Genomic DNA, 20,872 nt, shown 5'->3' on the forward strand with positions numbered 1-20,872 from the left:
AGGGAGAGAGGGCACGGTACTCTCACACTGTCAGAACAACACACGCACCCCACAACTACACACACTCACACACCCCTACAACAACACACACGGGGAGGGAGAGGGCACAGTACTCTCACACTGTCAGAACAACACACACACCCCCACAACAATACACACTCACACACACCTACAACAACACACACGGGGAGGGAGAGAGAGCACGGTACTCTTACACTCTCAGAACAACACACACACCACACACTCTCACGCACACACAGGGAGGGAGGGAGGGCACGGTACACTCTCACTGTCAGAACAACACACACCCCCAACAACACACACACACACACACAGCGAGGGAGAGAGGGCACGGTACACTCACACTGTCAGAACAACACACACCCCCCCCACAACAACCCACAACAACACACATACAGGGAGGGAGAGAGGGCATGGTACTCTCACACTGTCAGAACAACACACGCACCCCTACAACAACACACACCCCCAACAACACACACTCTCACTCACACACACACACACACACACACACACAGCGAGGGAGAGAGGGCATGGTACACTCACACTGTCAGAACAACACACACACCCCCACAACAACACACACAGGGAGGGAGAGAGGGCACGGTACTCTCACACTCAGAACAACACACACTCACACACCCCACAACAACACACACACACAGGGAGGGAGAGAGAGCACAGTACTCTCACACTCAGAACAACACACACACACCACACACACAGGGAGGGAGAGAGAGCACAGTACTCTCACACTCAGAACAACACACACACACCACACACACGGGGAGGGAGAGAGAGCACAGTACTCTCACACTCAGAACAACACACACACACCACACACACGGGGAGGGAGAGAGAGCACAGTACTCTCACACTCAGAACAACACACACACACCACACACACGGGGAGGGAGAGAGAGCACAGTACTCTCACACTCAGAACAACACACGCACCCCCACAACTACACACACTAACACACCCCTACAACAACACACACGGGGAGGGAGAGAGAGCACGGTACTCTCACACTCAGAACAACACACACACACACGGGGAGGGAGAGAGAGCACGGTACTCTCACACTCAGAACAACACACACACCACACACCCCACAACAACACACACAGGGAGGGAGAGGGGGCACGGTACTCTCACACTCAGAACAACACACACTAACACACCCCACAACAACACACACAGGGAGGGAGAGGGGGCACGGTACTCTTACACTGTCAGAACAACACACATACTGCACAACAACACACACGGGGGGGGGGGAAGAGAGAGCACGGTACTCTCACACTCAGAACAACACACACACACACCCCTACAACAACACACACACACAGGGAGGGAGAGAGAGCACGGTACTCTCACACTGTCAGAACAACACACACATACACACCCCTACAACAACACACACTGGGAGGGAGAGAGAGCACGGTACTCTCACACTCAGAACAACACACACACACACCCCTACAACAACACACACACACAGGGAGGGAGAGAGAGCACGGTACTCTCACACTCAGAACAACACACACACACACCCCTACAACAACACACACACACACGGGGAGGGAGAGAGAGCACGGTACTCTCACACTCAGAACAACACACACACACACCCCTACAACAACACACACACACAGGGAGGGAGAGAGAGCACGGTACTCTCACACTGTCAGAACAACACACACATACACACCCCTACAACAACACACACTGGGAGGGAGAGAGAGCACGGTACTCTCACACTCAGAACAACACACACACACACGCCCCACAACAACACACACACATACACACATGGAGGAGAGAGAGCACGGTACTCTCACACTCAGAACAACACACACACCACACACTCTCACACACACACACACAGGAAGGTAGAGAGTGCACAGTACACTCTCACACTGTCAGAACAACACACATCCCCCCACAACAACACACACCCCACAACAACAAACACTCTCACACACACACAAACACACACTCTCACACACAAACACACACACACAGAGGGAGAGTGGGCACGGTACACTCTCACTGTCAGAACAACACACGCACCCCTACAACACACACCCCACAACAACAAACACTCTCTCACACACACACACACACAGAGGGAGAGAGGGCATGGTACACTCTCACTGTCAGAACAACACACGCACCCCTACAACAACACACACCCCACAACAACACACACACACGGAGGGAGAGAGAGCACAGTACTCTCACACTCAGAACAACACACACACGCCCCTACAACAACACACACACACACACACACGGAGGGAGGGCTCGGTACTCTCTCACTGTCTGAACAACACACACACCTCACAACAACACACATTCACTCACACACAGGGAGGAGAGAGAGCACGGTACTCTCACTGTCAGAACAACACACACACACACCCCTACAACAATACACACACACAGTGGGAGAGAGGGCACGGCACTCTCACATTCAGAACAACACCCACACACACTCCACAACAACACACACGGAGGGAGAGAAAGCACGGTACTCTCACATTCAGAACAACACACACACTCACACCCCTACAACAACAACACACACACACATACACAGGGAGGGAGAGAGAGCACGGTACACTCACTCTCAGAACAACACCCACACACCACACACACACACACCCCTGCAATAACAACACACAGGGAGGGAGAGAGTACGGTACTCTCTCACTCTCAGAACAACACTCACCCCAGACAACACACCACACTCTCAAACACACCCACAACAACACACACAAGGAGGGAGGGCACGGTACTCTCTCACTCTGAGAACAACACACACACCCAATCACCCCACCACACTCACGCACACCCCTACAACACACTCACACACACAGACCCCACAACACACACATACTCTCACACACACACACACACCCACAACACTCACTCTCTCACACACACACACATACTCTCACACACACACACACACCCACAACACTCACTCTCTCACACACACCCTTACAATGAGCTGCACAGTGGCTAGAACTGCTGCCTCACAGTGCCAGAGACCCGGGCTCAATTCATGCCTCAGGCAACTGTCTGTGTGGAGTTTGCACATTCTCCCGTGTCTGCGTGGGTTTCCTCCCACAATCCAAAAAAAATGTGCAGGTTAGGTGAATTGGCCATGCTAAATTGCCCATAGTGTTAGGTGAAGGGGTAAATGGAGGGGAATGGGTCTGGGTGGGGTTGCTTTTCAGAGGGTCGGTGTGGACTTGTTGGGCAAAGGGCCTATTTCCACACTCTAAGTAATCTAATCTAATCTAATGTAAAGTACTCACTCACACCCCACAACACTCTCACCCCCCCATAACAGCACTCACACACACACCCACAACACTCTCACTCACATCCCCCACAACAACACACTCTCAGACACACCCCACAACTCACTCACGTCTCCCACAACACACACACACCCCCCACAACACACACACTCCCCCACAACACACACACTCACACCCCCACAACACACACCCCCACAACAACACTCTTGCCCTCCCACAACAACACTCTTGCCCTCCCACAACAACACTCTTTCCCTCCCACAACAACACTCACGCCCTCCCACAACACTCTCTCACATCTCACAACAAGAAACACCCCCCACAATACACACACCCACAAAATTCTCTCACTCCCCACAACAACACTCACGCACACACTCCACAACACTCACAATCTCCACAACACACTCACACAGCTCACACAACACACATATACCCCACAACACTCACCTCCCCACAACAACACACTGTCACCCCCCCACAACACACTCTCTCACCCACCCCTACAACAACACACTCAGATACACACCTCACAACAACATACACACACCACAACACACACACATACCCATAACACTCACGCACAACCCCACAAGTCATTTCCCCAAACAACACACTCACACACACCCCTCACAATTACACTCTCACATCGCCCCCACAACAACACACACTCACCCCCGCAACAACACTTGCACACCCCACAACAACAGACAACCCTCATAACAACACACACTTCCCACAACAACACAGCCCCCCCAACAATACTCTCAAACCCCGCTACACAACACTCAACCATCCCTACAACACACCTCCCCACAACATTCACACCCCCCACAACATTCACACACACCCCCACACCAACACTCACCCCCCCGAAAACGACACCCCCCCCCACAACAACACTCTCATCCCCAAAACAACAACACTCACACCCCCAACAACAACACTCATACACATCCACAACACCACTCACACACCCCACAACACTCACACCCTCCCACAACACTCACACACCTTCACAACAACACTCACACCCCCCCACAACAACACACACACCCCCACAACAACACACACACCCCCACAACAACACACACACCCCCACAACAACACACACACCCCCACAACAACACACACACCCCCACAACAACACTCACACCCCCACAACAACACTCACACCCCCACAACAACACACCACCCCCACAACAACACACATACCCCCACAACAACACTCACACACCCCCACAACAACACTCACAACCCCCCACACAACACTCACACACCCCAACAACACCCCCCCCACAACAACACTCACACCCCCCACAACAACACTCACCCCCCCACAACACTCACCCCCCACAACAACATTCACACACCCCCACAACACTCACACCCTCCCACAACAATATTCACACACCAACACACACTCACACACCACAACAACACTCACACACCCCCACAACAACACTCAATCCCCCCCACAACAACACCACACCCCCCCACAACAACACTCACCCCCCCACAACTACACTCACACCCCCCCACAACAACACTCACACCCCCCACAACAACACTCACCCCCCCCCCACAACTACACTCACCAACAACACTCACACCCCCCACAACAACACTCACATCCCCCCACAACAACACTCGCACCCCCACAACAACACTCACACCCCCCACAACACTCACACCCCCCCACAACAACACTCACACCCCCCACAACAACACTCACCCCCCCCCACAACAACACTCACACACACCCACAACACTCACACCCCCCCCACAACAACACTCACATCCCCACAACAACACTCACACACCCCCACAACAACACTCAATCCCCCCCACAACAACACTCACATCCCCCCACAACAACACTCACACCCCCCCACAACACACTCACTCCACCCCCCCCACAACACACTCACACCCCCCCCACACACACACCCACAACACACCCACCCCCCACCTCCCCCCCCCACAACACCACCCCCCAACAACAACACTCACACCCCCACAACAACACCTCACACCCCCCCACAACACCACACCCCCCCACAACAACACACCCCCCCCCACACAACACTCACACACCCCCCCACAACACATCACCCCCCCCACACCACACCCCAACCAACACACTTCACACCCCCCCACAACAACACACACACCCCCACAACAACAACACTCACACCCCCCCACAACACTCACTCCCCCCCACAACACTTACACTACCCACACCACCCCCACACCCCCCCACACCACACACAACACCACCCCCACACCACATCACACACACCCTCACACCCCCCACAACACTTCACACCCCCCCACACACTACACCACACCCCCACCACACACCCCCCCACAACACCACACACACCCCCACACAACCACACACCACACCCCCCACAACAACACTCACACCCCCCACAACAACACTCACACCCCCCCACAACAACACTCACCCCCCCACAACAACACACACACCCCCCACAACAACACTCACACCCCCCACAACAACACTCACACCCCCCCACAACACTCACACACCCCACCACAACACACTCACACCCCCCCCACAACACTCACACCCCCCCACAACAACACTCACCCCCCCACAACAACACTCACACCCCCCCCACAACAACACACACCCCCCACAACACTCACACACCCCCCCACAACTCACACCCCCCCCCACAACACTCACCCCCCCCACAACACTCACACACCCCCCCCACAACAACACCTCACACCCCCCCCCACAACACACACCCCCCCCACAACAACACTCACACACCCCACAACAACACTCACCCCCCCCCACAACAACACTCACACCCCCCACAACAACACTCACACTCACCCCACAACAACACTCACCCCCCCCCACAACAACACTCACCCCCCCACAACACTCTCACACCCCCCACAACACTCACACCCCCCCCACAACACTCACCCCCCCCACAACACTCACCCCCCCCACAACACTCACCCCCCCCACAACACTCACCCCCCCCACAACACTCTCACACCCCCCCACAACACTCACACCCCCCCCACAACACTCACCCCCCCCACAACACTCTCACTCCCCCCCACAACAACACGCACACACCCCCCCACAACAACACTCACCCCCCCCACAACAACACTCACCCCCCCCACAACAACACTCTCACCCCTCCACAACAACACTCACACCCCCCCACAACAACACTCACACCCCCCCGCAACAATATTCACACACCCCAACAACACTCACATCCCCCCACAACAACACTCACACCCCCCCAACAACACTCACACCCCCCCACAACACTCACACCCCCCCACAACAACACTCACACACACCCCACAACACTCACACCCCCACAACAACACTCACACCCCCACAACAACACTCACACACACCCACAACAACACTCACACACACCCACAACACTCACAAACCCCACAACAACACACACACCCACAACACTCACAAACTCCACAACAACACACACACACCTTCAACTCTCACTCCCACCCCACAACAACACTCACATCCCCCCACAACACTCACACCCCCCCACAACAACACTCACACCCCCCACAACAACACTCACATCCCCCCCACAACAACACTCACACACCCCCACAACAACACTCACACACACCCACAACACTCACAAACCCCACAACAACACACACACCCACAACACTCACAAACTCCACAACAACACACACACACCTTCAACTCTCACTCCCACCCCACAACAACACTCACATCCCCCCACAACAACACTCACATCCCCCCCCACAACAACACTCACACCCCCCCACAACAACACTCACACACCCCCACAACAACACACACACACCTTCAACTCTCACTCCCACCCCACACACAACACTCACACACATAGCCCCAACATAATTACAACCCCCCACAAAAAGACTCTCACACACTCCCACATAAAACCTCACGCCCCCATAATAATACTCACTCCCCCAGAACAGTATACACACTCCCCACAACAACACTCTCACACCCCCACAACAACTCACACCTCCCACAACAACACTCTCACACACCCCCACAACACTCACCCCCCAGATCAGTACTCACACACATCCCCAAACAGTCTCACACACACTGACACAACACACTCACTCGCCTACAACAACACACTCACACCCCTTCACAACAACACATCCACATCCCCCCAGAACAACATTCACACATCCCTCAACAACACACACACCTCACAACACACGCATTCACAACACTCTCGCACACCGCAGAACAACACACTCACATACCCCCATAACAACACTCACACACCCCCACAACAAGACACACACACACCTCACAACAACACACGCATTCACCACAACACTCCCACACACCCCAGAACAACACACTCACATACCCCCATAACAACACTCACACCCCCCCCAACAAGACACACACACACCACCCATAACAACACACGCATTCACCACAACACTCCCACACACCCCAGAACAACACACTCACATACCCCCATAACAACACTCACACCCCCCCCAACAAGACACACACACACCACCCATAACAACACACGCACCCCTACAACTCATGCTCTCCCCCCTATACATACACAACACACATACCCCAATGCACTCACAACCCCCCCCACAACAACTCTTGCACCCCCACAACAACTCTTGCACCCCCACAACTCTTGCACCCCCACAACAACACTCGCACCCCCCAACAACACTCGCACCTCCCAACAACTCATTTTCTCACAACAACACTCACACCCCCATAACAACACACACACACCCCCCATAACAACACATACCCCCCCATAACAACACACACACCCCCATAACAACACATACCCCCCCATAACAACACACACACCCCCATAACAACACACACACCCCCATAACAACACACACCCCCCCATAACAACACACACCCCCATAACAACACACACACACCCATAACAACACACCCCCCCCATAACAACACCCCCCCCATAACAACACACACACCCCCATAACAACACACACACCCCCATAACAACACCCCCCCCATAACAACACACACACCCCCATAACAACACCCCCCCCCCATAACAACACACACACACCCATAACAACACACACACACACACCCATAACAACACACACACACACCCATAACAACACTCACACCCCCATAACAACACACACACACCCCCATAACAACACACACACCCCCCATAACAACACACACCCCCCCATAACAACACACACCCCCCCATAACAACACACACACCCCCATAACAACACACACACCCCCATAACAACATACACACCCCCATAACAACACACACCCCCCCATAACAACACACACCCCCCCATAACAACACACACACCCCCATAACAACACACACACCCCCATAACAACACACGCACCCCCATAACAACACACACCCCCATAACAACACACACACACCCCCATAACAACACACACACCCCCATAACAACACTCACACCCCCATAACAACACACACACCCCCATAACAACACACGCACCCCCATAACAACACACACACCCCCATAACAACACACACACCCCCCATAACAACACACACACACCCCCATAACAACACACACCCCCCATAACAACACACACCCCCCATAACAACACACACACCCCCATAACAACACACACACCCCCATAACAACACACACCCCCCATAACAACACACACCCCCCATAACAACCCCCTGCATAACAACACACACCCCCATAACAACACACACACCCCCATAACAACACACACACACCCCCATAACAACACTCACACCCCCATAACAACACACACCCCCCATAACAACACACAGCCCCCCATAACAACACACACCCCCCATAACAACCCCCCCCCATAACAACACCCACACACCCATAACAACACACACACACCCATAACAACACACACACCCCCATAACAACACACACCCCCCCATAACAACACCCCCCCATAACAACACACACCCCCCCATAACAACACACACACCCCCATAACAACACACACACCCCCATAACAACACACACACCCCCATAACAACACACACACACACCCATAACAACACACACACACACCCATAACAACACTCACACCCCCATAACAACACACACACACACACCCATAACAACACACACACCCCCCATAACAACACCCCCCCCCATAACAACACACACACCCCCATAACAACACACACACCCCCATAACAACACCCCCCCATAACAACACACACACACCCATAACAACACACACACCCCCATAACAACACACCCCCCCCATAACAACACACACACACCCATAACAACACACACACCCCCATAACAACACACGCCCCCATAACAACACACACACACACACCCATAACAATACACACACATCCTCATAACAACACACACACACCCTCATAACAACACACAGCCCCACAACAACACTCACACATACCCCATAACAGTACTCACACATACCCCCACAACATTCTCACATACCCTAACAACACACACACACCCATAACAACACACAGCCCCACAACAACACTCACACATACCCCAGAACAGTACTCTCACATACCCCGACAACACTCTCACATACCCCCAATACACTCACATAACCCCACAACACTCACACACACCCATAACAACACTCACACCCATAACAACACTCACACCCATAACAACACTCACACACACAGTCTCACAACACACTCACACGCACCCCCGCACAACAACACTCTCACCCCCCCCACAACAACACACTTCCCCCCCAAACAACACACTCATACACCCCACAACACACACACCGCAGAACAACACACTCATAAACCCCCACAACAATGCACTCAAACGCTCCCACAACAACACTCACACCCCCACACAACAACAACAACAGCACCACTCACCATTCCCCCACAACAATAACACACTCTCACATGTCCAATAACATGACAATAAATAGTGACATTAGAAAGGAGTTCATATTACAGAAGAGGAGGTGCTGGAGATCTTAAAATGTATAAAGGTAGATAAATCCTCAGGACCTGATCAAGTGTTTCCCAGAACTTTGTGGGAAGCTAGGGAAGAGATTGCTGGGCCCTTTGCTGATATATTTGCATTATCAATAGCCATGGGTGATCAAGGAAGTTGACCAAGGTGGTGTTGCTATTTTAAAAAAGCTGTAAGGAAAGCCAGGGAACTAGAGACTGGTGAGCCTTACATCAGTGCTGGGTAAGTAGCTGAAGGGGATTCTCAGGGACGATATTTACATGTGTTTGGAAAGGCAAGGACTGATTAGGGATAGTCAGTATGGCTTTATGCATCTCACTAACTTGATTGAATATTTTGAAGAGGTGACAAAGAAGATTGATGAAGACTAAGCGGTAGGTGTTGTCTGTATGTACTTCGCCAAAGTGTTTGACCAGGTTCTGCATGGTAGACTGGTTAGCAAGGCTAGACACATGGCATGCAATAAGAGCTAATCAATTGGATACAAAATTGACTTTAAGGTAGGCGATGGAGGGTGGTGGTTGAGGGTTAATTTTTGGATTGGAGGCCAGTACCCAGTGGTATGCCACAAGGATCAGTGCTGGTTCTCTGCTTTTCGTCATTTAATTAAATGATTTGGATATGAATATAGGAGGTATAATTTGTAAGTTTGCTGATGACGCCAAAATAGGCGATATAGTGGACATGAAGAAGATTATTTCAGAGTACAACAGGTTGTTGATTAGATGAGCCAATGGGCCAAGGACTGGCAGATGGAGTTTAATTTATATAAATGTGAGGTGTTGCATTTTATTGAGGCAAACCAGGAGAAGACTTGTACAGTTAATGGTAGGGTCCTAGGGACCTAGGTGGATTGTTCCTTGAAAGTAGAGTCACAGGTAGGCAGGGTGGTGAAGAAGGCATTTTGGTACACTTGCCTTTATTGGTCGTAACACGTTGGCATGCCATGTTGCACCTGTATATTGGTGAGCCCATATTTGGAATACTCAATACAATTTTGGTCGCCCTTCTATAGAAAGAATGTTGTTAAACTTGAGAGTGTGCAGAAAAGATCTACAAAGACGTTGCGGGACTGGAGGGTTTGAGCTAGAGCGAGAGACTTGGGCCTTTTCTCCCCAGAGCCTCAGAGTCTAAAGAGTGACCTTTATAGAGGTTTATAAAATCATGAGGGGCATGGATAGAATAAATAACCCAGATCTTTTTCCTCGGGTGAAGAAGTCCAAAGCTAGAGGACACAGGTTTAAGGTGAGAGGGGAAAGGTTTAAAAAGGACCAGCAGGGTAACTTTTTCACAAGAGGTGGTACAAGTATGAAATGAACTGCCAGAGAAAGTGGTAGAGACTGGTATGATTACTTTTAAAAGGCACCTGCATGGTGATGTGAATGGAAAAGGTTTAGGGGGATATGGGCCAAATTTTGCAAATGGAACTAGGTCTGATTGGGATTTCTGGTCGGCGTGGATGAGTTTGACTAAAGAGTCTGTTTCCATGCCGTAAGACTCTATGTCTCTAGGTAAACCCCTAAACGCCCCCCATCCATACCCCACTCCCCATCCGTGCACACTGATACCCATCCATCCACAACCACCCCCCTCTGCCCCAAACCTGCCTTATTCATCCATACTCACCTCCTGCCAATCCATCCACCTCTACCCACAAATCAATATACAGAGGAACCTCGATTATCCGAAGGAGATGGGCGGGCGCTATTTCATTCGGATAATCAATTATTTGGTAAATCGATTAAATCCCTTTCCTCTGGAGCTCGGAGTGTTTTGTTAAGTCCACCCGTTCAGAAACGAGGCAGCAGCATACAGCGTACAGGCCTCCCCCTCCCCACTCCCCATCCAACACCGCCCCCTGCCCACCTCTGATCTTAGCCAACACCCCCCCCCTGCAGCTGGACTGGAAACCAACAACAAGACTGCTGCTGTTGCTGACTTTTAAGGGCAGGTGGGGGGGTGAGTCTCAAAATAACGCGTGCGCGCACACACACACACAACTTTTCACTGCAACGTTTGGACAGGTTCCACCTTTGCCCTGTACAGGACAATGTTGGAGAGATTATCTGGGAAAGGGGGGTTTAGGGTACACCCCTCTGTAGTGAAAGTATAGTTGTGAATACTGTGAAGGCTTAAAATTGGAGATTGCTATTCTGTTCTGAACTCAGAGTTTAGATTCTCTGGAGAAAAATTGTGTAGCTAGGATCAAGCTAATAGAAACTCTGCTTGGATGAATTTTTCAGTAATTTGAATTGATATGAAGTCTTACTTGGGACTAAATCTTCAAATTTTCTAAATTTATGAAGAGCAGACATTAACTCCATTTCAAGATTCTTCAGAATGAAGATTAATTGGACCTGGACAGGTCTATATATGTGATAGTTCTCTCAGGTGCTAGGTAATTTTGCAATGGAATGAGTTTAATATATTGGATCAGCTTAGCTGCATAGTGGAAAGGTTGCCAATGAAAGCGTTGTTGTGGTGCCATGAAGGTGATTTGTTTACCAAACTGCAGGACTACTCCATGTACACACATACAAATCTCCCTTGCTGACCACTTGCCTGAAGTTTTCTTCTGGTAGAGATAGGAAAGGTTTGCCGTAGTCGGAGAAGAGTATGTGATCTATATCATCTTTCACTCGTGCACACTTCACATCAATTTTGTTTGGAGGCTTTTAAGCCGCAATGATGGAGTTCTGTAGCTGTCAAGTCAGGCAATAGAGATGCTGAGGAAAGTCAGCGCTGTTGAGTGGAACACAAATCCTGGTGTTTGCATCAATCATTTGTTAGGTAGATAGTAATCAAATATAATCAGCATTGATTCTGTCCAGTCTCAAAAGAATGCCTCTTACCACACCCACTATGATATTTTTACATTTCTTCTGTGAATCATTCTGAGGCCTTTAAGTGAGTTCACCAAATTGGTGCTGTAAAGGCCCAAATTCAGAGAATCAATTCTTATTTCATACAGGACAGTCGAGGTTGTTATCTTAAATGCTTGGTCGGGACTCACCTCTCGGAATTGTTCTCTCTGCTTCGCACAACTTGCTTTAATGCCAAATTAGAAACTCCTAAATTGATCACTAATAACCTTTATTTTATCAATACTGGAATGTTTTAATATCAGGAATTTGGAAGGATTAATGACTGGGGTATTCTTTAGTGTCACAAATTTAATAAACTGCTGTAGAATTGATTCTTGCTTGTGTACTGACATCAATCAGTGGGAGTGTTAATACCATTGAGCATTAGTTCATAATCTTCAGAAACTTTAATGTTTGATGTTTTGGTCATTAATAATGACAGATAATCTGTAGAATGGTGTGCACTTAAGTGGGAATCAGAAGTATAATCCATAGGAATATTGACATTGGATTCATGACAATAACCAGCCCCTCTTTCTATGAAATCTATTGTTGGTGTGTTAATCTGCCATATGATGGTAGTTATGTAATATTTTAGTGCCATTAATGTGACTTAGCAATGGCAGTCTGGTCCCTGAACTAGAACATTGTGGACTCAATGACATGACTAAATAATCGAAGTTGATACTTAAATGCAATACTGAGGTATTGTATTGCTCTGGAGAACTGCATTAATGTGATATGCTGAATTCAGGTTCTGTCTGCCTGCTGACATGAAACATCCTTGACTATTTTTGGAAGGCTCAGAAGTTTGCCAGGATTCTGGCCAAGATTAATTTTGATGTTATTCATTCATGGGATGTGGGTATCACTGGTTAAGGCAGCGTTTGTTGCCCAGCCGTAATTGCTCTTGTCAAAGTGGTAGTGCGCCATCATCTTGATCCACTGCAGTCCTTGGGGGCCAGGTATATTCAGTGCTGTTCGAGATGGTGTTTGAATTGGAGCAGAACTTGCAGGTGGTGGTATTTCCATGTAACTGCTGGCCTTGTCTTTTGTTGTGGTCGAGGTCATGGTTTGGAAGGTTCTGTTGAATTCTTTGGTGATTAATTACTCATCCTTTCATTTCTCCTTTGCACAAATTGTGTAGGATCTTGCATGAGCCAGCAGCATTATTGCTTGTTTGTAGTTTTAATAGTGCATTAATCACCTTAAACAGTGTTCATCACTGTTATATGCCAACTGTATTTGAAAGAATGTATTTCTTAAATTACCATTTGAAGAATAACAAATGGAATTCACTTCCAGTTGGCACTAAATACTATTCTGTTGAAATTGTACTTCAGATTTTAAAATAATATTTTGTCCAGCTGTGGATTTTTCCCCTTGCTGTCCAGAAGCCTGTTATGTGATGATTGCAATGGCATCAACAGCCCTGTTAATAGAATATAGAACTGTACAACACAGGGACAGGCCATTCAGTCCACGATGTTATGCCAAATATGATGCCAAATTAAGATAATCCCTTCTGCTTTCCTATGGTCCATATCCCTCCATTCCTGGCATATCCATGTGCTTATCTAAAAGTCCCTATCATATCTGCCTCCACCACCACCCCTGGCATCGCGTTCCAAACTCCTACCACTCTCTTTGTAAGATAAAACCTGACCCCTCACATCTCCTTTGAACATTCCCCGCTCACCTTAAATGCACATGCCCTAATATTAGATATTTCAACTCTGGGAAAAAGATTCGTACCATCAACCTTATCAATGCATCTCATAATTTTATTGACTTCTATCAAGTCTCCCCTCAGCCTCCGCCACTCCAGAGAAAATAACCTGAGTTTTTCTAGCCTCTCATTGTAGCTCAATCCCCTCTAAACCTCTTCTGCACTGTCTCCAGAGTTCCCACATCCTTCTCATAATGTAGCGACCAGTATTAAACACTTCTATTTTGTCTATGTTTACCGTTCTATTTGCCTATGAGTTTTCAGTCAGCATGGGAAACTCTGGTCTGGGTTATCCTCACTCGTTGGCATCGAAGTCAGTTATAGAGCTCCTGACTGTCTCTTTGATATCAGCGAACTTGGTAGAGGCCAGAAATTGAAACTGGTAACTTTTGGTTGATGTAGCTCTTTAAAATAGAGTGTTTCGAATATGGAAATTGGAAGAATGATGCCTGAAATGCATCTTTTTAAATTTGTAAAAATAGGTCTGTTAAGTGGATAAAGTTAATGTTAAGTATGGAGTTTAAGGTCTCAAACATTTAGCTTGACCTCTTGACTAAAAGGATCATGGTTCTAGTTATTCTTAGTCATGTCATTAGTGCTTGACTGTTTATTCCTGTCCTTACAAAATTTTACTTTGCAGGTGCAAGCATTGAAAGAGTGTATTGAAGCAGAAAAGGGCACTGGTTTCCCTGTTGCTGGTCAGAAACTCATTTATGCTGGAAAGATTCTAAGCAACGATGTGCGGCTCAAGGAATACAAGATTGACGAGAAGAATTTTGTCGTCGTTATGGTAACAAAGGTGTGCAATATTTTTGGGTTTCCAGCAGTGGGGTGTTTTTTTCTTACCAGAATAGTTCCAGGGATGATGGATTTTCGTTACAAGGTTAAGTTGAAGAAGCTATGGTATTTCCTCTTCCAACAAAGGAGGTTGAGGGGAAATCTGATGGTGTACAAGATTATGTGACCGGTTTAGGATAAATAAACAAAGAAAAACTGCTCCTATTAATTAATGGTACAAGATTCCGGTGTACACTTTGAAGGCTTTGGATGAGAGATGAAGGAGGAATGTGAGCGTGAGGGGGTCGGGGTGATCGTGACGTGTCATGTATTTGATGGTAATGATTGCCCGCAAGGCTGGTAGAAACTGAAGTAATTAATGAATTTGAAAGGCAATTAGATGGATATTTGAGGAAAATAAATTTATAGGGCTGAGGGACTAACTAGATTACCCTGCAGAGAGCTGCACTTGTTTGGCATTCTGATCCATAATGACTGTACAACTCTGACTTATGTGCTACAACATCTTTCTAGGTAGAAACACTGACTTTCGTGTGAGGTATTTAGAATGTGTTGACACCTGCTTTATCAGTTGAAAAATAAGATGTCATAGAGGAGAGGTTATGCTGGTGTTCTGGCTCATTCCCTCAGAACCTTCCCAAGTTGTCTCTTTGATTAGGGAGATCATTCGAACAAATTCAGTTGAATTTTTTGAGGAGATCACCACATGTCTGGATGAGCATAGTGCATTTGATGTAATCTACATGAATCTCAGTAGACTTTTGACAAGGTGTTGGATGGGAGACTGGGTAAGAGTCTTCAGGATCCATAGCAGTTTGGCCAATTGGATCCAAAACTGGTTTAATGACAGGAGGTACAGGGTGCTGGTTGAAGGTTGTTTTGGTGATTGGAATCCTGTGTCCAGTGGCATACCACAGAGTTTAGTGCTTCATCCCTTGATGCCTATGGTATACATTAATGATTTCAAAATGAATATTGTAAAATTTGTCAGTAAGCTTGCAGATGTTGGTGGTGTGGTAAGGAGCGAAGGGGAAAGCTTTAGACAAGAGAATATAGATGGGCTGGTCAGATGAACAGAACAGTGGCATATGAATTTAATCCTGAAAAGTGTGAAGTGATGCATTTTGAGAGGACTGACAAGTCAAGGTGTACGGAATGAATAGTAAGATTCTGTGTTGTGCTGAGGATTTAGAAGGACCATGTATTTCAAGCTTGAAGGTACCAAGACAAGTAGGTAGGTTGGTTGAGAAAGCATGTAGAATACTTGCCTTTATTACGTGAGGCATTGAATATAAGAGCAAGACAGTTACGATGGAACTGTGTAGGATATGAGTTAGGCCCCTGCTTGGAGTAGTGTGTGCAGTCCTGGTTACCAGGAAAGATGTGATTACACTGGAGAGAGTGCAGAAGAAATCTACCAGAATGTTGCCTCGGGTGGGGTGTTTCAACTGTGAAAAGCAACTACGCTGAGGCTGTTTTAATTGGAGCAGTCAAGGTTGAGGAGAGATCTGATTGACACTTAAAAAATTTATGAGGGTCAGAAAAATTAGCAAAGTAAGTCCCCATAGCCCTGTTGGACCATCAGGTTTCCTGTCTCATTAGAAAGACAACTGGTAGCATTTTAATCTGAGGGTCACCATGCCTCAGGTGAGCCCTTCATGGTAATCTCAGCTGGTGTGGAAATTGAACCCATGCTGTTGGTATCACTCTGTTGCATAGCAGCCACCCTGTCAACTGAGCCCATGAGTAAAGGTGTTAATTACCAAGCAGCTTAGATTTAAGGTGAGGGGCAAGAGGTTTAGAAGGGATTGAAGGGGAATTTATACTTCTTTATAATTCATTCATGAGATGCAGGTGTCACTGGCTAGGCCAACATTTATTTCCTATCCCTAATTGACCAGAGGGCAGTTAAGAGTCAAAATCACATTGCTTTGATTCTGGAGTCACATGTAGGCTAAGGATAGCAGTTTCTTTACTCATAGAACATTAGTGAACCAGATAGGTTTTTCCAGCAATTAACAACATCATCATTGTACTCTTAGTTCCAGATTTACCCTGAAGGGATTCGAACCTGGGTCCCACGATCATTACCTTGTTCTCTGGATTAATAATCTAGTGATAATACCACTGAGGCATTGGCATAATCTCCCTGTCTGGAATTCATTGCCTTAAAGGGTGGTAGAGACCGAAGCCACTACAACGTTTAAGAAGTATTGAGATGAACACTTGAAAAACAATAGCAAGCATGACAGTGGGTTAATTGCTGGGAAATGGGAATAAAGTAGATAGGTGCTTGATGACTGGTGTGGACATGATAGATCGAAGGGCACCTTTCCATGACTCATCTGTTATTTCCAGAACCTCCACATGAAAAATGTACTATCATTTTCTAGATCCCACCTACCCCGTTCCAAAATGACCCCCTGAGCAAGATATTTGGAATTGTATTCAAGATCAGGTGATGATCAGTAATGTGACAAATAGTTGATACATTATTGTAACGTTCACTATTTGTACTGTTGTTGAGGTGATCTTGTCCTTTGTTACAGATTTGAAACACACTTTAATCTGCATATCTGTGTTGTGTATTTGCAGAGTTTTATCTTCAGAGACTGAAGAGTTTTATCTCAATAGCTGCATTTGTGTCTCTTTTTCTGCAAGTTTCTACCTTTGTCTCATCACTGACACAATATTGCAGTAAAATTATGCATTCTTTATACTTATTAGATGCCTAATTCTGAATTAATTCAATGACTTTGAATAGATGCTTAATTAAAAGTGCAACCTTTTCTTTACAAATCTGCAGCCTAAGAGTACCCCCGCAGAAACTGGATCTGTTTCTACAGTTGCGCCATCCTCCACACAGTCGCAGCTAGAAGGAGAGGAGAGACAGAATACAGATGATGGAAGCCAGACCCAGACTATTACCAGCTCTGTTTCAATATCCAGGTATAAGATAATAACAAAATCTAGCAGTAACTCCCAGCTTCCCATGAAGAGAAAGGAAAAATGCTCTAATGTGTTTTTTTCCCAAGGTGTGGAAAAGACTCAGACTTGATGAAAAATGTAGAGGCACTTGCGGATTTACTGTTAAGTGTCTCCAGGGGAAGCTATCAATCTTGGTCGGTGGGTAAGTTCAATCCCAGGTACACTGCCGAGCTGTGCAGACTACAACACCACTACTACCAACTTGCATTTATATTGTGCCTACAATGTAAAATAAAATATGACACTCAAAACTTGCTCAAAGAGGTAGGTTTTATGAAGTCTGTAAAGGAGGGAGCAATGTTGAGAGATTTTACGGGGGAGTTTTAGTACTGGGGGTTGCCTAGATAACTGAAGACATGCCAACTTTGGTCAAGCGATTATTATTAAGAATGCATAAGAGGCCAGAATTAAAGGAGTCCAGACAGTTGAATGATTTTGAGGACAGAGGAGATCTCCAAGATAGGGAGAGACAGAGCTTGGAGAAATTTAGAAACAATACTAGAAAGTTCCTTGGTAAAATCTAATGCAGTGTCATCTTAGTTATCTACACTCAGTCTTCATGCCCTGGTCTAGAGCAGTGAACAATGAAGTGATCTCTGCTTCTGGTTTCTGATCACTATTCCACCACCGTTGTTGGGAAGTGGGTGATTGTCGCAATCAGTTTGTGCTCTTGTACCTTCCATGGATAAGTAGCACATAATTTTAGGCATGAATATAAGAAATGCCTACTGTCTGAGCAAGTGAAAGCAACCAATAACAACTGCCCTACATCAGTGAACACCTTTACAAGAGGAGTGGAGAAAAGAGAGGGGAGCGGGAGCACTGTGTCTAGGGTAGGTTCAAAAGGTTCCTTTTTGGCTGTTGTTTTGTGGAAGTCAGTTATAGCAAGCACAGTGGACATCCCATTGATGCTGTAGCAGTTCTCCAGTAGGCTCTGCTACAGCCATTAGGATTTGAATGCACAGGTATGTGTTTCATAAATACTGTCAGTGTTCTGTGCTGACTGACATGAATATTTCTGGAATTTTCTGCCTTTATTTTGGATTTCCAACATCTTCAATACTTTGTAATTTATATCAGTTCGAGGAGACAAGACTCTGAGAGTCAGCTCTCGATGTTAACTAAACCTGGATCCCTTATCCTGCCTTCAAAATTATCTGCCTCTCAAATACCTAATTCTATAATTCAACCATAGGATGGGAGAGCAGTATACCAGTGCCAATGCAAGGACATTGGTATTGTGGAATCGTGAATAAAGCTGATTAGTAAGATGATAAAGGATTATGGGGAAAGGCAAGAGAAACTTATCAGCTATGACCAAACGGAGCAGATATGATGGGCCAAATAGCCTAATTCTGCTTCTGTATCATATGCACCAATGCTATTAGACCTTCAGAATAATATTTGAACTGTTGGTGAAAGATGCATCTTAAATTTATATTTGCAGTTCAATGCCTTCTTCAGGGAGTGACATACTGTCCAATCCATTGTCAGTTAGTGATCTGCACCCTGCTCAACTTTCCATGATCGATTTAATGTCAGAACCGCGTTTGCAGAGTGACATGTCTGAGGACCTGCCCCATGATGATGCTAACACAACCACAGGTCAGTAAATCCACAACTTTCCTTTTTTTAAATAAATAAACACAAAGAATAGGACTAAGGGGGTGGGGAGAAAACCTAAAGTCTACAAATATTTACTATTAGAAATCATATTGTTAACTTTCAATTTGCTATTATAGAGAAATGCCCTCCACGACTGGCATAAACATAAATCAGATGATGGCAGAATTTTACAATCATGAACTGTGAGAGGGAACTTTAAATATTCAGCACGGTCTGATCTCTTTGTAGCAGGAGCTTAACTTGTTTATCAATTTGATCTGATCCATGAAATATGAAAAGTCTTGTGCTATAGTTTACGTTTCCAGTGTCACTTTTATTTCTGGTCACTCTTCCTATCCTAGGTAACTCCTTGTTATTGTTCTGAAGGTGGAAGGGGTTCTGTACTTTTAAGAGTTGAAGGACTTAGTAAGCACACAGACTGCTGGAGCATTTACAATGTAACATTTGGTCCAGCAGC

General features: G+C 47.1%; 1 protein-coding gene across 2 annotated transcripts in view; it reads left to right on the forward strand.

Moving 5' to 3' along the window:
* LOC122552369 (lysine-specific demethylase RAD23A-like) overlaps positions 1-20,872 on the forward strand; it is a 37,342-nt gene that overhangs the window by 4,219 nt on the left and 12,251 nt on the right. For both annotated transcript variants that reach the window (XM_087983531.1, XM_087983532.1), the window contains exons 2-4: positions 15,644-15,802; positions 18,608-18,750; positions 20,237-20,394. In XM_087983531.1, coding sequence (XP_087839657.1) covers positions 15,644-15,802; positions 18,608-18,750; positions 20,237-20,394 — 460 coding nt within the window. The remainder of the gene's footprint in view (positions 1-15,643; positions 15,803-18,607; positions 18,751-20,236; positions 20,395-20,872) is intronic.

Source organism: Chiloscyllium plagiosum, unplaced genomic scaffold, assembly GCF_037043375.1.
Source record: "Chiloscyllium plagiosum isolate Xiang-an unplaced genomic scaffold, Cpla_swu_hap1 HiC_scaffold_45, whole genome shotgun sequence".
Lineage (NCBI taxonomy): Eukaryota > Metazoa > Chordata > Chondrichthyes > Orectolobiformes > Hemiscylliidae > Chiloscyllium > Chiloscyllium plagiosum.